The 16,491-nt window shown below is 41.5% G+C and overlaps 4 protein-coding genes across 7 annotated transcripts; 2 read left to right on the forward strand and 2 right to left on the reverse strand.

Annotated features, from left to right (window-relative positions):
- The first annotated feature begins 269 nt into the window (after nucleotides 1–269).
- LOC115678181 (F-box protein PP2-A13) lies at nucleotides 270–2,886 on the forward strand. The gene is made up of 3 exons (XM_030601513.2): nucleotides 270–863; nucleotides 1,161–1,279; nucleotides 2,238–2,886. The coding sequence occupies exons 1-3, from the start codon at nucleotides 534–536 to the stop codon at nucleotides 2,659–2,661; spliced, it is 873 nt and encodes a 290-aa protein (XP_030457373.1). The 5' UTR covers nucleotides 270–533; the 3' UTR covers nucleotides 2,662–2,886.
- Nucleotides 2,887–3,905: 1,019 nt separating this feature from the next.
- LOC115678225 (F-box protein At4g00755) lies at nucleotides 3,906–8,635 on the forward strand. Of its 2 annotated transcripts, none has more exons than XM_030601567.2 (6): nucleotides 3,906–4,069; nucleotides 4,709–4,886; nucleotides 5,719–6,132; nucleotides 6,219–6,385; nucleotides 7,021–7,139; nucleotides 8,097–8,635. In XM_030601567.2, exons 2-6 carry the CDS (start codon nucleotides 4,760–4,762, stop codon nucleotides 8,362–8,364), a joined length of 1,095 nt encoding a protein of 364 aa, XP_030457427.2. In that variant the 5' UTR covers nucleotides 3,906–4,069; nucleotides 4,709–4,759; the 3' UTR covers nucleotides 8,365–8,635. The 2 variants fall into 2 exon arrangements, with proteins under 2 accessions (XP_030457427.2, XP_056174266.1); XM_056318291.1 differs by having other exon boundaries at nucleotides 4,713–4,886.
- Nucleotides 8,636–9,309: 674 nt separating this feature from the next.
- On the reverse strand, nucleotides 9,310–11,782 carry LOC115678188 (peroxisomal membrane protein 11D-like). Of its 2 annotated transcripts, none has more exons than XM_030601526.2 (8): nucleotides 11,623–11,782; nucleotides 10,657–10,865; nucleotides 10,486–10,560; nucleotides 10,323–10,397; nucleotides 10,148–10,228; nucleotides 9,948–10,022; nucleotides 9,669–9,842; nucleotides 9,310–9,497 (listed from the first exon to the last, which is right to left on the reverse strand). In XM_030601526.2, exons 2-8 carry the CDS (start codon nucleotides 10,846–10,848, stop codon nucleotides 9,462–9,464), a joined length of 708 nt encoding a protein of 235 aa, XP_030457386.1. In that variant the 5' UTR covers nucleotides 10,849–10,865; nucleotides 11,623–11,782; the 3' UTR covers nucleotides 9,310–9,461. The 2 variants fall into 2 exon arrangements, with proteins under 2 accessions (XP_030457386.1, XP_056174267.1); XM_056318292.1 differs by lacking the exon at nucleotides 11,623–11,782 and adding an exon at nucleotides 11,465–11,615.
- A 1,218-nt stretch (nucleotides 11,783–13,000) lies between these two features.
- Nucleotides 13,001–16,491, reverse strand: LOC115678186 (protein CELLULOSE SYNTHASE INTERACTIVE 1-like). 2 transcript variants are annotated; one of them, XM_030601518.2, is made up of 3 exons: nucleotides 16,050–16,491; nucleotides 15,807–15,898; nucleotides 13,001–14,879 (listed from the first exon to the last, which is right to left on the reverse strand). In XM_030601518.2, exon 3 carries the CDS (start codon nucleotides 14,824–14,826, stop codon nucleotides 13,144–13,146), a length of 1,683 nt encoding a protein of 560 aa, XP_030457378.2. In that variant the 5' UTR covers nucleotides 14,827–14,879; nucleotides 15,807–15,898; nucleotides 16,050–16,491; the 3' UTR covers nucleotides 13,001–13,143. The 2 variants fall into 2 exon arrangements, with proteins under 2 accessions (XP_030457378.2, XP_030457379.2); XM_030601519.2 differs by lacking the exons at nucleotides 15,807–15,898; nucleotides 16,050–16,491 and adding an exon at nucleotides 15,149–15,752.

The following is a 16,491-nucleotide window of genomic DNA, read 5'->3' on the forward strand; positions in this document are numbered from 1 at the left end:
TTCGCAAAATTCAGATATACTATACCGTAAAAACCCAAATAGAGCTGAGCCGGGTGAAAAATTCCGTGGATAACGTACAAATACGAGTCTCGCCCACGTACAGCTACGCTGTTCCCAATGTATTGAATCACCAACTCCCTCTCTCTCACTCTTTCTCTCTCTTCGAATTGCTATTTCCACCCTTCCCACTCTCTCTATCTCTAACACCAGGTCAACGTCGGGTCCTTTCGTTCTACTCGCGAGGGTAGAAAAATCCCCAACCTCCCCTCATCCCTCAACAGTTCACGCACACCAAGTACCAAGTCCCGAAGATGGATCCTTCGAGCTCCAACATGGAGGTCTCCCTCTCCCTGAAGATCCACACCTTCCGTTTCAAGTTCAGGCGGTGAACCCTGTCTTCCCCCTGTCCCTGTCCCTCCTCTTTCCATTTGCCCCCCGTTTTTCCAGCTCGCGTTTTGGGGCCCCGGTTCGAGGAGGGAGGTAGGCAGCTCGCTCGCGATTTGCTAGGGTTCTTCTTCTTCTTCTGGTCTTTTATGGGTGCGAGCTTCTCGGGGTTCTCGTCGGACTCGGACTGCTCGGACGGAGACGCCGCCCTGGCGAAGCCGAGGCTGGGCGACATACCGGAGAGCTGCGTGGCGTCGGTGCTCGTGCACCTGGACCCGCCCGAAATCTGCGGCCTCGCCCGGCTGAATCGGGCCTTCCGCGGGGCGTCCTCCGCCGATTTCATCTGGGAGTCGAAGCTGCCGGAGAACTACGGGGCGATCGTGGAGAAGGTGCTGGAGGAGCCCAAGGTGTTGAACTTGGGCAAGAAGGAGATCTACGCTCGACTCTGCAGGCCTAGCGCTCTCGATGGCGGTACAAAGGTGCGAAACTTTTCCTTCTCTTTTTCCGTTTTTTTCTCGCTACTACCGGGTCTCGAGATGTTCGCAGTCGTTCCTTATTGAAGAAGATGTTAGCAGCCCTTGTTTATGTTTTTTTGGTCGGAACTTGGGCAATTTCAATTGTGGGATCGTAGAAAAATTCTTGCTTTACTCTTCTTTGGATAAGTTGAAGTGGGGGTGGATTGGATTTTATCGAATCGGAAGAAATGGAAAGTTTAATTAATGATTTAGCTATCGTTTTTCTGATCGTTGGTGGATTGCGGGGGGTGTGGAATGCAGGAATTTTGGCTGGATAAGAGGACGGGCGGGGTTTGTCTGTCGATTTCATCCAAGGCCTTGATGATCACCGGAATACATGACCGAAGATACTGGAAACGCATTTCGACCGAGGAATCTAGGTACGTCTTTCCTCATTTTGCTCCTGGATGGACCAAATCAGCCAGCCCTTTTCTCGTATCGGTTTTTTCATTATTAGGTGAACGGGTTTCGTTTCGATGCCGGTAGGGGATATCAGAATTGCTCAGCATGTTGTATGAGTTAGATATCATTCATGGCAAAAATATGTTCTTCCAGGTGCTTGGGAAATACTGGAAGATTAGAGTACTACATATTGGCGTGCTCAGTTTTCGGAGCTTCAAATAATCTCTCTAAGTTTTGTTCAGTACATAGACTTCCGTGAGATGATTACACCCAAGATGATGAACTTTGGATCATATAGGAACTTAGTACTGTAGTACTAGACATTACTTGGAGAGCGACGTTTCTGAAAAGATTTGGTGGTGACAAGGAGGAATGCATTTGCTTGTTTCAACATATTCTCTATTTGTGTGACTTGTTTATGGCAAAGCTGCTCTCCGTTTCCACATGAGCCTGTAAGCAATGTTCCCTAGCTGAGCAGAGTGCATGGTGACTATCTGAGCAGAGTGGTTGGCGATGCACTACACAGGGCATTAGTTTCTTCTAATTATTGAATTTGTTACAATAACCCGCGAAGCTTCTTTAAAATATCATCAATGACATGCAGCTCCTTGCCAGCAGCATGATATCATGAATTGAGCAAGAAGATTGCAATGAAAATGTTCAAATGCAATTAAGGCTGCAAGAATCTCTTCTTTCATAAAGTTTGGTGAATACTAGTTATTGGAATAGTATCTTTGGAGGATAAACGGCAAAGTATTATCTTATAATTTGAAGTTATTTATTCACACATTCACCGAAAATTTATAATTGGTGGTGATTGGCGAGTAAGCTAGTGTGCGAAGATTTGCTTTAGTAAATGTTCCCTCTGCTTTGCATCATATATTTATATCTTGGAATGATCTAATCTTATTATCTTTCCCTGCTTGTTACACGCAGATTCCATACGGTTGCATATCTTCAGCAAATCTGGTGGTTTGAAGTAGATGGAGAGTTGGAATTTCCATTTCCCGCAGGGACGTACAGCGTCTTCTTCAGAGTCCAGCTCGGTAAGTCAACCAAGAGACTGGGCCGCCGTGTATGTAATCCCGAGCACGTCCACGGCTGGGACATAAAACCCGTCCACTTCCATCTCACAACTTCCGATGGGCAGCGTGTCGTGTCCCAGTGCCACGTGGACAATCCTGGGAACTGGATCCATTACCACATGGGAGACTTTGTCGTCATGAACCCTGACACATCGATGAAGATCAGATTTTCAATGACCCAAATCGACTGCACTCACACCAAAGGCGGTCTCTGCGTGGACTGCGTTTTGATATGTCCTAGTAGTGTTCGGAAATTGATTAATTCATTGACGTAGTGCGAGTATCGAAATGACATGGAGAAGCATGCGATAGTACATAGTTTCGGGCAAACTGTAGAGCTAGTTTTGATTGGATCATGAAGCTTACTGTGTCCATTGTCCATGTATGTATATACTTTGATCTTGCTCCTCTCCCTTCCATAATCAACTTTCTGTGCAATACTATGTAACTATTTCTTTGTCCTTTCCACATGCGCGATGAAATTGGTCATATGAAGAGTATTTTGGCATAGTAGTCTCTTGTTAGCTCTCCTTTTCTGAAGAATCTTGGTTGGAGCTTTCACCTTTGAGGCCATCAGCATTTGTGCATTCGTGGTCTGCTTTGATGTTGCACAAGTGACTGGTCTCTGGTCCCCAAATGGTTCGGTCCTGTTCCGAGTTCCAGAAATCGGGGACCGGTCCTCCTAAGATCTCAAGTGGAACCGGACTGGATCGAGAACCGATTATCTCTAATCCACATCAGGAATGCTAAACCCAATTATTACATTTGCCTAGGATATTCAACATGTCATACAATCTACACGGAAAAATCCTTAGCAAGTCATCATTTCCCAATAACTTTGCCACTTATTTTTAACTTTACAATCTGATTTATGCTGGACTTATGCTTCATCGAATCGAGCCCATCAAACCTTAGTTGGAACGTATATATTCAATACAGTAATTTCTCCGGTGCATTATTACCGCACGAATAAAATAATTTTGAATCATCCGCCTTTCACCAAGAAACGAGTCGGAACGGTACGTGAGGTCTTCACTTTTCGGTGCCGAACGAGTCCTTATTCACTTCCGGCATTAATTTCGCAAAAAAATAAATATTAAATTCGTTTTTTTAGGGATAATCCACAATACCTAATGGGATAAGTTCCATCCAATTTTTTATCCGAAGTAAGAATAAAGCAACGTGACCAACCGATTCTGTTCAGGAGCGGATCATAACAAACGACCATTTCTTAATATGTTTGAAACGAACGACCTACTCATCAAATCGTTCTGAAACATCCGTGGAAAATGCTTGTTTTTTTCCTTGCAAAACCTCACTTTAAAAAAAAAAAAATTTCCATCGCGATCGTTATATATATTTTTTTCTTCTCAAAACACACGCAAACAGACGAGACCTGAAATGTTCAATTAAAGAAAACAAATTTTATACTCGACCCCCCCAGAAAAAAAAAAAACAAAAAATTATTTTAAGAAAAACGAAAATGAGTTCGAAGCTTCGTTGTTTAAAAATTGGCCTCGCTCGAGATCAGCCATTTCCTTCATCACTCTCTCTCTCTCTCTCGCTCGTTCTCGCAGGTATCATCGTCGCGAGCACCGGCAGCGGCACGCGCTCTGCGTATCTTCTCGGCGATCTTAGGGTTTGGACGACGTCGATGAGGCTCCTGCGCATCGGCAGCCGAAGGTTGGAATTCCTCGCGTCCCTCTTGTCCGTCGGCAATCGGGGTTTTCTTCCGCTCGCTGATTCGGTCGGCGCTCCGGTCGCTGAATTCCGATAGGATTTCGTTCGTCCGCGAACTGCGAATTTGGCGCCGGTTTTTTTCCCGGCTTCGAATTGCTGAATTTCGCGTTTGATTGGGATTCTGGAATGTTGGTTGGGGTTGATTTCTCGTCTTCAAATTTTGATTTTGTGGAATTCGTGGTTGTGGAATTGGGAGAAAAAGGATGAACTTTGCGTTTGTTTTTTTTTCTTTTTTAATGTGATTTCCTCGGTCGGAGTTTTCCCCAGAGTAAATTCGATTCGAGGGCATTTTATGGTTCCGTGAGTTATGCATTTGATTGGAAATTCAGAAACAAGAAAAATAGCCTGGCCAAGTGTTTATAGTATAACGAAATTAACAGTTCATGGGGGAATTTTTGTTCATTTTCGACTCCAATTCGCTTGATTTTCTTTTATGTAAAGAGGTATAAGCTCTAAATTTTTCGTTTAATTGTGCTGAGTTGAATCGTTAATTAACTGTAAATTTTGCACCTTGATGCATTCGGTGGTCTTAAATGTCCTATTTTTTTTGTATTCTAAGGGTGATTTGATTGTGATGCTAAGGTAGGTTTTGAGTTTCAAGAAGGCATCTGGAGCTTGCTTACACTAGCAGAAATGGATCCCTCTGTGGATTTCGTGCCAATACTGGGATTGGACATGTCATTCAAGATACTTCTGAGTTTGGGCGACCCTTGCGATATCGCTCGAGCTAGCTGCGTTTCGCGTTCTTGGCACGGATTTGGTATGCTGATGAAGTTCGAGGATAAAGCTAGTTTCCTTTGATGTTGTTATCTCTGATTCTTTCCATCAGTTTAGTTATCTTTCATGCATGGAAGAATATGTCTAGCTCTCCTTAATTGGATTATATGTACATTATTGTTTCTCTTTTATGTAAGGAAGACGATGCTAAAGTAGCTCTTTTTGGTGTGATTGAATTGTACTCACTATAGCAATAGTATGTAGCTGATGAAGTTACATGGATCAGCAAGTTCATTCTGAAAATGAAGTTTTATGCCAACTCGTTGGACATGGATTTTCTATCAATAGTGCCTGGCTGATGAGTGTGGACATTCAGCTGAATTACATTTTAAAGAGAGTTGCTTTACCATAGATGACTTTTATTGCTTCGTGCTTCTGTAGTGCATTGTGAATCTGCATGAAATACAATGTGTTCTGGCAACTTTGGAGCATATGCTTTGTAATGCAAAGGGGTTCATTGAGAAGAGGCTGATTTATATTTTGACATGGGTTTTCGGGAAATAATACAATTAATTTCATGGGGAGCTTGGAACTTAGTTTTAAGCTATTGCTCTGTTTATCTAAGCTTTCTGGATATGCATTGACATGATTATATTCCATTTTTCTAATTAGTAATTGGAAAGACCATTTAGATTATCAGCATCTTTTTCTATGAAGCAACTGTTCATCAATTAATTGTCATTAATGAATTCATCACATTTTGATGTGTTGCAGTAACAATTATGATGGATCTTTGACTTCATATTTGGATGTTAAATGGGTTTGCGGATCTCGATATTGTCAATTGAATGGTTTTGGTTTTTGGCTTTATGCAGTGGTCTCCAATGGTCTTTCCAAGCAACTATGCCTCGGAATGTTTCCTCAGTTATCTGGAGTTGATCATGTCACCGAAAGCTGCTCCTTCAAAACTGAGGCTGAAACTGGTTCTAGTAACACTAAAGAATGGGATGTTCTGGAAAGGGAGCATAGGGTCTATGGTTTTCTGTCTCATTGTTGTAGATCAATTGTTGACAGAGAGTGTATTTCAGATGCAATAAGCGCTTCCAGCACTGATAATTTCCCGGAGGAAGGTATTAATAATACTTTGGAAATGAGAGATAGAGTTGGAAGGATCGCCTCATACTGGTCCAGTGAAGGACAAAAGAAACCTGCTGTGCCTGAGACTTTGATTTACAAACTGGTTGGTGATTTGTGTGTTATTACTGAGATCGACATCCAACCTTTTCAAGGTTTTTCCTGATTTCTTTTTGCACTCTTCTCGTTGATTTTTGTGTTTATTTGTATCTTAAATAAATTAAATTATTGTCATGGGCAGCTTATTTCCAGACAGGATTACCTATATATTCGGCCAAATCTGTGCGATTTCGGATGGGTTATCCCAAAGCTTCAGTGGATCTTGATTCGGTCGATCAATCATGTCATGATTCTACAAATGATAAGTTTGTATGGACTTACACTTCCCCAGAGTTTCCCATGGCTCAGGCAAGTGCGGCTTTTTGGTCCTGCTACATGGTGTTTTTTGTTTCATCTACTAGTCTCTACTGCCCCCTGGAAGAATGCGGACTGGGATAAAGTTGTTAATTCTCTTTTTGTGTAAGACATGCAGTGTACTTTCTTTTTACTTTCATTATGTTTTAGGAACACCCTCAATTCTCCACCTGCTTCCTTATATGGGGAAAGAACAATACAGGACCTTAAAGTTGTTAATTCCCTTTTTGTGTACTTCAGTAACGTGTTTTAACAGTGTTCCTCACCTTAAGATTGTCATCATTATCCAAAGATATCAGTTTCTATTTTTTTTTTCTTTCTGTCTTGCTTTGTTGAATAGCAGAAGTTTTTGTCCTTTGAAAAGTTCTTTCTTTTTTAGGAAAGAGAAATAGTAGCCCGGCAAGTGTTAAGAGACCTACTAAGAGTTGTTGTTAGCATTGCCCACAAATAAATGATTGCCATGACATGATGGTCAGAGTAGTTGTAAACGAAACGTCCTTGGAGTTAGAGTACAGAGACATTGTCACTCTTGAATAATCAAGGGTTTGAATGTGACATGATTGACGGGAAATCTTTTCCTTTGGAGGATTTTATTATTTTGCTGATCATGTAATCTCTGTCGTTCATAGGAGAACTGTTTGCAGAAATTCAAGTTTCCAAAGCCTGTCCTTTGTATAGGCGGATTCCTTCTTGTCGAGCTGCTTGGCAGGGTGCAGAGGCAGGAAATGGATGGCTTGTTTTATATTTGGTTTGTCTGCACACTTTTGGCCTTTTGACAGATTACTTTGTTGCTTAAACTCTTTTCTGCAACTATCTATTCTGTCTGTCTTAGCTTCCATTGTTTTCACACGAGCAATTTTAGAATATCCTGCTTATACTTTCCACTTCTAACATTATGCATAGTCCATCATATAACCCATGCGCATGAATGTCAACATTGGCAAATCCTCATGTGTATAGAATAATAGAAGTGAATAGCTCATCAACAACATTCTTACCTACATATGGAAAGACGGAAGTGTTTGTTTGCCTTGTATGAGAACTACAAATTACGAAAGAGCTCTTCAATGGTCATTTTTGCATTCTATAATCATGTGGATGGTCCATTTCTTTTTTCCTCCTCTCATTATAAATTTAAAGAAATGGCAACAGAGATCTTGCATTTCAAGTGCCCATTTGGTGCAACTTTTACTTGTCTTTTTACTTTTTAATGCAGTTTGACTTTTATTTAACATCGAACATCTTGAATTCTTCAGAAATTTGTACACTTGGGCTTTTAAGGTCATTTGCAACCATTTCAAATTTTCCCATAATTTTTAAAGTTAATAAAGAAAGGCAGTAAGTAACTTTATGTTTAAACAAAGTGAACTAATTGTACATAAGAGTGCTCATGTTACTGTTGTTTTAATTTCAGGAGCTCTAAATAAGATCTTTGCTTGATACTTGGTATTGTCTGACTTCATATTTTCGCCTTCTTTTTCCATATGCTAGTATCATGAACTTATTTTATGATTTGATCAAATTTGAGGTATTTGTCGGTTATGGTGGAAAGCTTTTGTGTGGTGTGACCAGATTTTAAAAGCTTCTATAGCTAGGGCTAAAGCAATGTAAAATGCTGATGGTTCAAATATTTTGAGGACTCAGAAAAGTAGGATGTGACAGGTTTTGGGGCGCAATGTGATACTTTTCTTATGGCATCTTGCAGTGTCTCTCATGTTCGAGTTTTGGGGCGGCCTTTATCACCTACATTTGGTGTTGACATAATCGAACCATCTGGAAAGTTTGTTCTGAAGGCTCTTAGTTACACAAAAGAAAGCTTACCTGAAAGCAGTCCTCGTCGAATTTCCAGCTTGGAACTGCAGAGACGCGTGAGAAACTTGGAGCACATACTCAATATGCTTCGTGGTAACGTGAGAGATGTCGAGGATATATGGGACGAAGGGCAAGATGATTCAGATGAAGAGTTTGCATGATTTCAGCGACAAATCGGTTCTTTGTTTTCTCATTTATGTTACTTCACCCTTTAAAAAAGGGAGATGCCAGTAGAGGTCTTTGTTTTTTGGTCATGGACCTCTCTTGACTAAAGGGAGTATTTAACATTGACCACTTCTCTTCATATGTATATTCGGTCGAATTGGGTAATACAACTTGATTGCGTCTCCTTTGTCATTTCTCTTTTGCTATCTGATCCGACAGGATGATAATCGAGAATAATCAAATGCAGCTGTTGTTTCTTTTGGAGTTTGTACAGGTGGGCTTTTGTTTAATTTGTGTAATTTTTATACTCGTCAAATTAACGTTTTGAAAGTTGCATTCGAAAATCATTTGGCAAAGAGGCGGTAGATATTCTGAGGCATCCTCTTCAAAAATCGAGGTGGATTCCTCATTCGTTTCTGGTTGAAGACCAAGTATGAGGTCTGAAGTAATAATAGCATAAGTTGGTGAACCATACAGTGCCAAGTTGATTGATGTCAACGTCAATTACCCATATGGCTGGGGTGCCCAACATTCATGGTCCATTAAGCAAGAGGAAAGCATTTCTCAGCAACATTAGAACTAGAACATGCATCACCGGCCGCAAACTTATGAGATCAGAGCAATCTACTGGTGTCAATAGTAAATTAAGTTGTTCACCCACTCTGAGAGAGAGTGATCAGAATTAGATCCTCAGCATAACATCGTGCCGACCATTCGCATTCCTTATGCCTTGCTACTCAGCGTAAACATTCTTTCCCCTTTTTTTGGCTAGTAACGCATCAGGCTATGTGCTAATGCATGGAAAAAATGGGCGGTCCTGCGGTTCGGTTAGTCATTGGATGTAATGTCTCTGGAACTAAGCAAGTGAAAAGATTGCCGTGGTCATTGACTAGCAGATGATTAAATTGGAGAACATCACAACTTCAAGAGGAACAACAGAATTTGCTGGGTAATAAAGGTGATAAATAATTGCAGGTATTTAATTATCACCATACAAGTTGGCATGTTGCCGATAAGCTTACACCAACATGGATGTGTCTGTGGTTATCACGATTACAACACGAAAGCCTCTTAAATTAACGGACTCCTTTCTTCACGATGTCTTCGACTTGGGTGGTGATGGAAGCAACTGCACAAAATAACCAGATTTATCATCAGAAAGTTGGAAGCATATGTTTGTCAAAAGATGCAAAAGACAAGGCATGAGATACTCAAACTCAACAAGCACTATGCGACCATTAGACTTGATAATGTGGCAAGAGAGACATCATCAAGAAGATGGCACAGACTTCACAATTACCTGATAACAAGTGATTAAGGAGGTGACAAATCCAAAAGCTCCGGTTACACGAGGAGTGACCTTCTTAGGGGCCAACTGAAGTAGCCCCACGGCAACCACTATATCCATGGCCGCCTTGATAAGGGCTAGAGACCTCTCATTTGATTGTTGAAAGTTAGCACAGTATTGTTCGTTCTGCACAGAAGTAGGTGTCAAGAAGGGAAGGTACTTTTGCCAGCATGACGGAGGCAGCAACAAGAAGGCAAATGGGTTAGTAAGTGAGAGAGCATTATGACCTACTTTATACTTTTCACCCTTCTTTAGACCCTTCTCTAGCTTCTTCATTGATACAGAAAGCCTTCCCAACTCCCCAAGCTGATGCATGTGACAAAAAAACAAGTAATAAAGCAATGATTTGATTTAGTTTTGGAATGGACCTTGAGAGGGTAAGACATTAGCCAAAAGATGAAGTGCCATCACTAGATTGGAGAAAGACATACCTCGACCAATGTAGCACATACTGAGGAACCCATCCAGCAGAAGAGTGATACGCGGCCCATGAGCTCAGCACGTTCTTTGTTCTATGTCAAACAAGATATATCATTTTGTTTTCAAATCATAGAACTTTTGAAAGACAATATAAAATGCTCAATAGCAAGAAGATAACATGCATACCTTGTAGATGCCAGTTCGACCGAGCCAGACAATTTGATCAACGAACAAGAAAGTTGACAATAGCGCATTTTTGGACTGGAACCAAGCAGCAATTTTATCAGACAGCGTGAAGTTAAAAAACACTGGGGAGAGGTTTGAGACAAGGATGAAGTAGTCTATTGACCTTTCCTAGCAAAACAAGAGCAAGGGGCGTTCCTCGAGGAGCTGGACTTATAAGGGCATGGAGATCGTTGATGAACTGCAAATGGGGGAAACAACACATATTTCGTGAAGGTTAGCAAAAGGGAAATTAGAGCATTCGAAAGAAACTAGAAAGTTTGTTACTGTATACAACCTTAAAAAGACGAAAGACCTTCCGTGCCAAGGTGGTCGTTTTCTCGACATTTTGAGCTGTACCTGGCTCTCCTTTACTCACAAATCTTGAGCCATATTGTATGGCTCTGCATATCTTGTCCCTCGCTTCAGCCTTGTTCAAATAGAGAACAGCGAGAGCAAGTTCTGCTCGCACGACATCAACGGAACTCATCTTATAGACCAGCCTACCTGTGAGCGAAAGGTACCGCGGTTAATCATGTCAACATACCAAAATTCCTTCTCTTTGAAAAAGTTCAGTTCGGATAAGCTATATATCCCTTGAATACAAGTAAAAGCAAAAGAAAGGATATAATTCAAAAGGCATCTATAAAAAGCAATAACTATAGGTTCCATTTAGCAGACAACAGAGGAGAAACGCTTCTAAAAAATAAGGACAAAGTTCCTTCAAGGGTTTCGTCAATCTTTCTGTGCTTAGAATTATTCATCCACTTAACCAAAATCTAAACATAGATGTTTATCCATCAAGCGGACTTTGTAATGATTTAGGGGCTGATTGACTGTATGAACATTAGGCAAAACCAACTAAATTGAATGGACTCATGCAACCAAGAACGCTCGATCGCAATACACGAGGAATTCAAAGTTTGACTCATTGTTATATCCTGCTTTTACAATGAACATAATACCATGAAGAGAAAATGATTAGAATGCAAACTGCCAACCTAAAGACATGTATCAGCTAGGCTGACTAAAACAAACCAGAAAATAAAGCAGCAAATGATCCTCAAAAGTCCACAACTTGATAACAGAAGAGTCGTCTTTTATACCTAAACAAGGGTGGGATCTTAATCAATGAATTGGGTTCTCTCGCTGTTCTATCTTTTCTTAGCAATTAGCTTGTAGTTGTACATTAAAATGCAGAGAGAGAGAGAGAGGGAGAGAGGGAAGGGGGAAGGGGTTGGAGAGATAGAAAGAGGAGGAGCACCAAAGCGAGAGCTGAATTTGATGATTAGGCTTGAAAAGCACCAAAATTGTGGTGCACTTTTCTCTGCGCTTCTCTATCGCTCTAAACCAGGAGGAGATGAAATAAAATGAGAGAGAAGTTGTGTGTGTGGGTCAGCAGTTGAAGCTGTCGTTGCTCTGTTTTGGCGATAGGCTGTGATAAAGGCTTGTTTGGTCCTCAGAAACCAAAACAAACAAACAAAACTATTTCATCAAAATACAAACACCACCACACCCACCAATTAGCCAATCTTCTTCCGTTCTTTCCTTTCAAAATTCTTGCTTACTATTATTATTCCAATTATCTGCCTCTCTTTTATTTTTGTTTTATCAGAAGAACCAGAAATAACTAGAACGGATTGAGTTCTTCCATCAGTGAGCCCACCACACGCACAAGTCGGGCTTATTAGCTGCTGACTTAACCCTGTTTTGTTTCTTGAGTATATTTGTGTTTTTTGTGATTTTGAGAGATTTTGGCATATTCCATCAGAAGAACCCATCAGATTGGACAAAAGCCCACAAATCCGCACTTCACTGTCCAAAACTCTGGGCTTTCACAAAGTAATTCTCAATAAAGAAAGTCCAAATCAAGGCCCACTTGCATGAAATGTTAAAAAGTGGATCCCCATCCAACTTTTCACAAGCAAGCTGCAAGCTGGTCAGTGCTCACGATGTTCTCCTTCCATATTGTTTCTCCTTTCCTGTGTAGTAGTGAGGTGATAAAGGAATTCTCAATCAGCTTCCACACTCAACATTTTAAATACTACCTGAAGGATGATGTCATTTGTCTGTTCCACACACTTCTCCTAATGGTTCACAAGAGTTCTAAATGGAGTACCATTGGAATTCATTTAAGATATTCTTAATATATGATGATTAATCAATCACAGCCGTGTCTAAGTCGTCTTGCGTCTCTGTTCATTGCCAAATTAAGATGGGGGGTCAAGTCACCATTACACTTCAACCAACTGATCTAAAGCTGTGTAATTTAGCTTTTAGTCATCTTGGCACATCCAATTTTGTTGCCTTTAACGCTCATCTGAATTGGCCAATTCTAAGTTCTAACAGCCCAAAAAAGATAATGACCAACTATCGTATGCTGGAAAAATAGGTGAGAGGATAAAGCAAATTTCGAAAGGAAGAGCTCATTACTTTCTCTTCATTACACAACCTGTTCCTGAATTTTGCCACAAAACAAAGCAGCAGAAATCTGTCATATAGAAAGTTGTCTCAGATATCGACGATACAAAAAATAAGAGGGAGAATTGCAGAACAGGAAAAGTAGCAGATCAAGAAAAAAGCTCGAGAATATCACAGGCAGCCGCTGTATGTACACAGTTGAAAAAAGCAGAAATATTAGCTTTATGTAACGGTATTCCATGTATTAACAGGCTTGCGCGTTGCAGTTCAGATCCATCAACTACTCCATTTCATCCAGACAATGAAACATTTATCGTAAATAAGGAGAACCTAAAATGTACAGAGGGATCAATGCGTTTCTCTCCTATTTCCGACTAAACATACTCCTCAGCTTCCCTTTCTCCAAACGCTCGAGCAGTTTCTTGGCTCCTGGAACATCCATTTCATTAAGCTTCTTCAGATACCCGATCGCTCCATAGGAGATCATCAACTTCTTACATTTCTTACTGGAGGAAAGACTCATTAAGCAGGAAACAGCATACTTTTTTGCAGTGTTCTGGGGACTCGGATCGAGCAGTTGGACCAAACCAGGCACGCTTTTCTCATCTTTCTTGACCTCTCTACAGTTCTGTGAAACTGTCATCAAGCATGAGATTGCTTGTGCTGCAACCTCCCTCCCGCTGTTCAATTTTGCATCAAGCAATTTCACGAGCAGAGGAATGCACCCAGCTTCACCCACCAATTTTTTCATCTCAGCAGAGCTGCACGCCCTGCAAATGGCCGAAGCAGCTGCTTGCTGCGCACCTGGTGACCCTGACTTAAGCACGTGAGCCATGCGGGGAAGAAAACCAAGAGATACTAGGGTTTCGACTGAGATGGACCCCACCAAGTTCCTCAACGCCCCGACCGCAGATTCCTGAGGCAATGGACCATCAAGATAAGCCAGCAGGCTTCGAACCCCACCCTCCGATACAACGCTTCTCCTTAAATTCTCATTGCTCACAGTCAGGTTCTGCAAGCACTCTGCCGCGTATTCTTTGGATCCAAGTAGAATTCCGCGATCAAGGAGATCAATCATGACCTTCACAATGCCTTCCTCAGCCAGAGTTTGCCGGACGTCAGGGACAGCTGATATGCTCTTCAAAGTACTGGCAGCTGCAGCCTGGGAGACAGAATCACCAGCTCGACAAATTTCGATCAGGGGGCGCACCCCGCCATGCCCGACAATGGCCCGGGCTGTTTCTGCAGACATTGACAGGCTCTGCAAAGAAATGGCTGCCTTCTCTTTCCCGACCGTACTGCCCGACTCAAGAAGCCTCATGAGAGGGGGCAATACGCCTTCTGCCACAAGCCAATTCTCGCAACTGCCAGATTCAGCCAGCAAGCATATAACGGTGACAGTTTTTTCACGAATGCGAGGAGATGTTGCGGTAAGTAATTGCACTATGGCAGCAATATTGCTCCTTCCCAATGTAGCCAAAACATTTTTCTCGTCCTCTCTCAGCATTTCTACTAAATTGTCCAGGGCTTTATGCTTTGCCTCCAAGTGTCCAATCTGAAGCCTAGCAAGCAGCTCCCTAATATTGCTACAAGATAAAGCCTCAGATTCTGTTGAAGTACTGGGCATGGATGGTGGGACTGTAGCCTCACCAAGCACACCGGTTTTGATCAAAAGCCCACAATCCCTGAAATTCAAGTCCAATTTCCCTGCTAAAGAGTCTAGATCGCTCTGCATCCTCAGTTTTCCTTCATACTTTTCTTTCAAGCACAATTCTGCCAATTCGATCGATTCCCTCAGTGTTTCCGAAACTGCCTGCAACTGTTCTTTGCAAAGTGTGTTCTTCGTGAAGCAAGGATGGCTCGAGAGGTCTGATAAACATGACGGGATCTGCTCCAACTTGGAAATTATCATCTTCCACCTGCTAGGAAACCCCTTCACTTCCCTCGCCTTACTCAGTGTCAATGGAACAAGCTCCTGTGAATGAATTAGCCAATCTTCTGTAGAGTGCAAATCTTCTGGGACTTCATTCGGTGAATCCTCCACCATGATTTGTGAATTGGGTATTGACCAAAATCGATCGCCAGAGGTTTTCTTAGCAACTGGAAGTGGGAGAAACAGACGAGAGCTTCTAAGAGATCGACCCGGATGAGAGAAATGCTAAAAGAAAAGACACTTGCATATATAAAATATAAAGGCAGTGGAGCAGTTGCAATCATCAATATTAATGAGAATTTAAAATATAATAGGTAATAGCAAATAAGTTAACATCAATTGCTTCGAGAATCTTGTATGATCACAGAATGCTTGTATACTGCAAAAAAGAAAGGAAAAAAAAGGAGAAATGCCCCCACCAATAAAATACAAGTACCTAAAGATGCCCCACGAGTCCTTTCACTTACTTTTCAAGTGCTATCAATGCAAATGACGAGTAAATCAGTAAGAACAACATGAAGCTTGCTATAACACTGTTGGTGAAAACGAAAGGCTTGGACTTTTCAAGGGCCAAGGGCTGCCGTCCAATTAAGAAGGCGGAAGATGACTATTACTCACATATCACAGCATGCTGCTTCGTGGAAAACTTTGTCCTAATTCACTGTGAGAAAAAAGTGATTCCGCAACTTTTAAAGGGTTATTATGCTAATGTGAGAATGAAGATTGGAACTTCACTTTTCAACCATAAAGACGTTCGAACTGGGCATCCAACTTTTCTTTTCTTGGTTTTGGACAGAGATTTTTCTTACTTGGGACCTCATTATTTCTCACAAACACGAGAAAGTTTGGATTTTTAGCTTAATTGCCAGTCCAACCTAACAAAATACAGCTAGCTACTCACAAAGAGAGAGAGAGAAGGGGGCTTTGCTTTGAAGAGAAGGTAGAAGTCTCCATCGACAGTTGTATAGAGTGTATTTAAATTTAGCTCAAGTAAACCAACCCCACATAAAAAGGAAGAAGAAATAACAATAATAAATCCTAATAATTGTCATCATTAGAAAATTCAGAGCAATAAATGTGAAAGACCATGTTACCTCGGCTCAAATTGCTTTGACTTTCTTCAACACCCAGAGAAGCCTGTGAGATGAAATCAAAAGCACCGACTGAAGTATCTGGCGGACGAAATCTGTCATGGCAAATGCCAACACGGTGAGATCAACAAACACAAGGTATCTAATTGATCTGCATAAGAAGAAAAGAAGAAAAGAAAAGAAAAGAAAAAGCATTTCTCGACACTTCCACAAAGGAATGACTTTTCCAAGTAAGCAAGCGCATACCTGCGTCAAGCTCCAACCTTTAAGGCTCGGGAACCCAAAAAATGCCTTCTTTCTTCCTGAGCAAAGAAACCCACTGTAGCTTCATCTTCAAACCTCCCCCCCCTCTCTCTCTCTCTCTCTCTCTCTCTCTCTATCGCTCTCTGAAGGAAGGCTGAACTCTTGCGGGATCAGCAAGAGAAGGGAGTGGTTTTTGAGCTGGAAGCAGGGGAGAGAGAGACTGTGTGGTGGTTGCTCAAGAAAACGACAGAGGGAGCACTTTAGAGCCAGAAGGGGGGAGGGGCACACCTGGTTTTTTTTGTTTCGTTTGGAGGCGGAAAGGGTGGACTCTCACTGGTCAAACTCCTCTTTCATTTTCTTTTTTCTTTTTTGTTGGGGTTGGAAAATAGCTAGAAAAAGAAAATGGCAGGACAAGTGAAGGGGACGAAGAAGAAGAAGGAGAAAT

This window comes from Syzygium oleosum, unplaced genomic scaffold (genome assembly GCF_021117445.2).
Source record: "Syzygium oleosum isolate NSW1041296 unplaced genomic scaffold, Sole_v2.1 Sole_v2.15, whole genome shotgun sequence".
In the NCBI taxonomy this organism is placed as follows: domain Eukaryota; kingdom Viridiplantae; phylum Streptophyta; class Magnoliopsida; order Myrtales; family Myrtaceae; genus Syzygium; species Syzygium oleosum.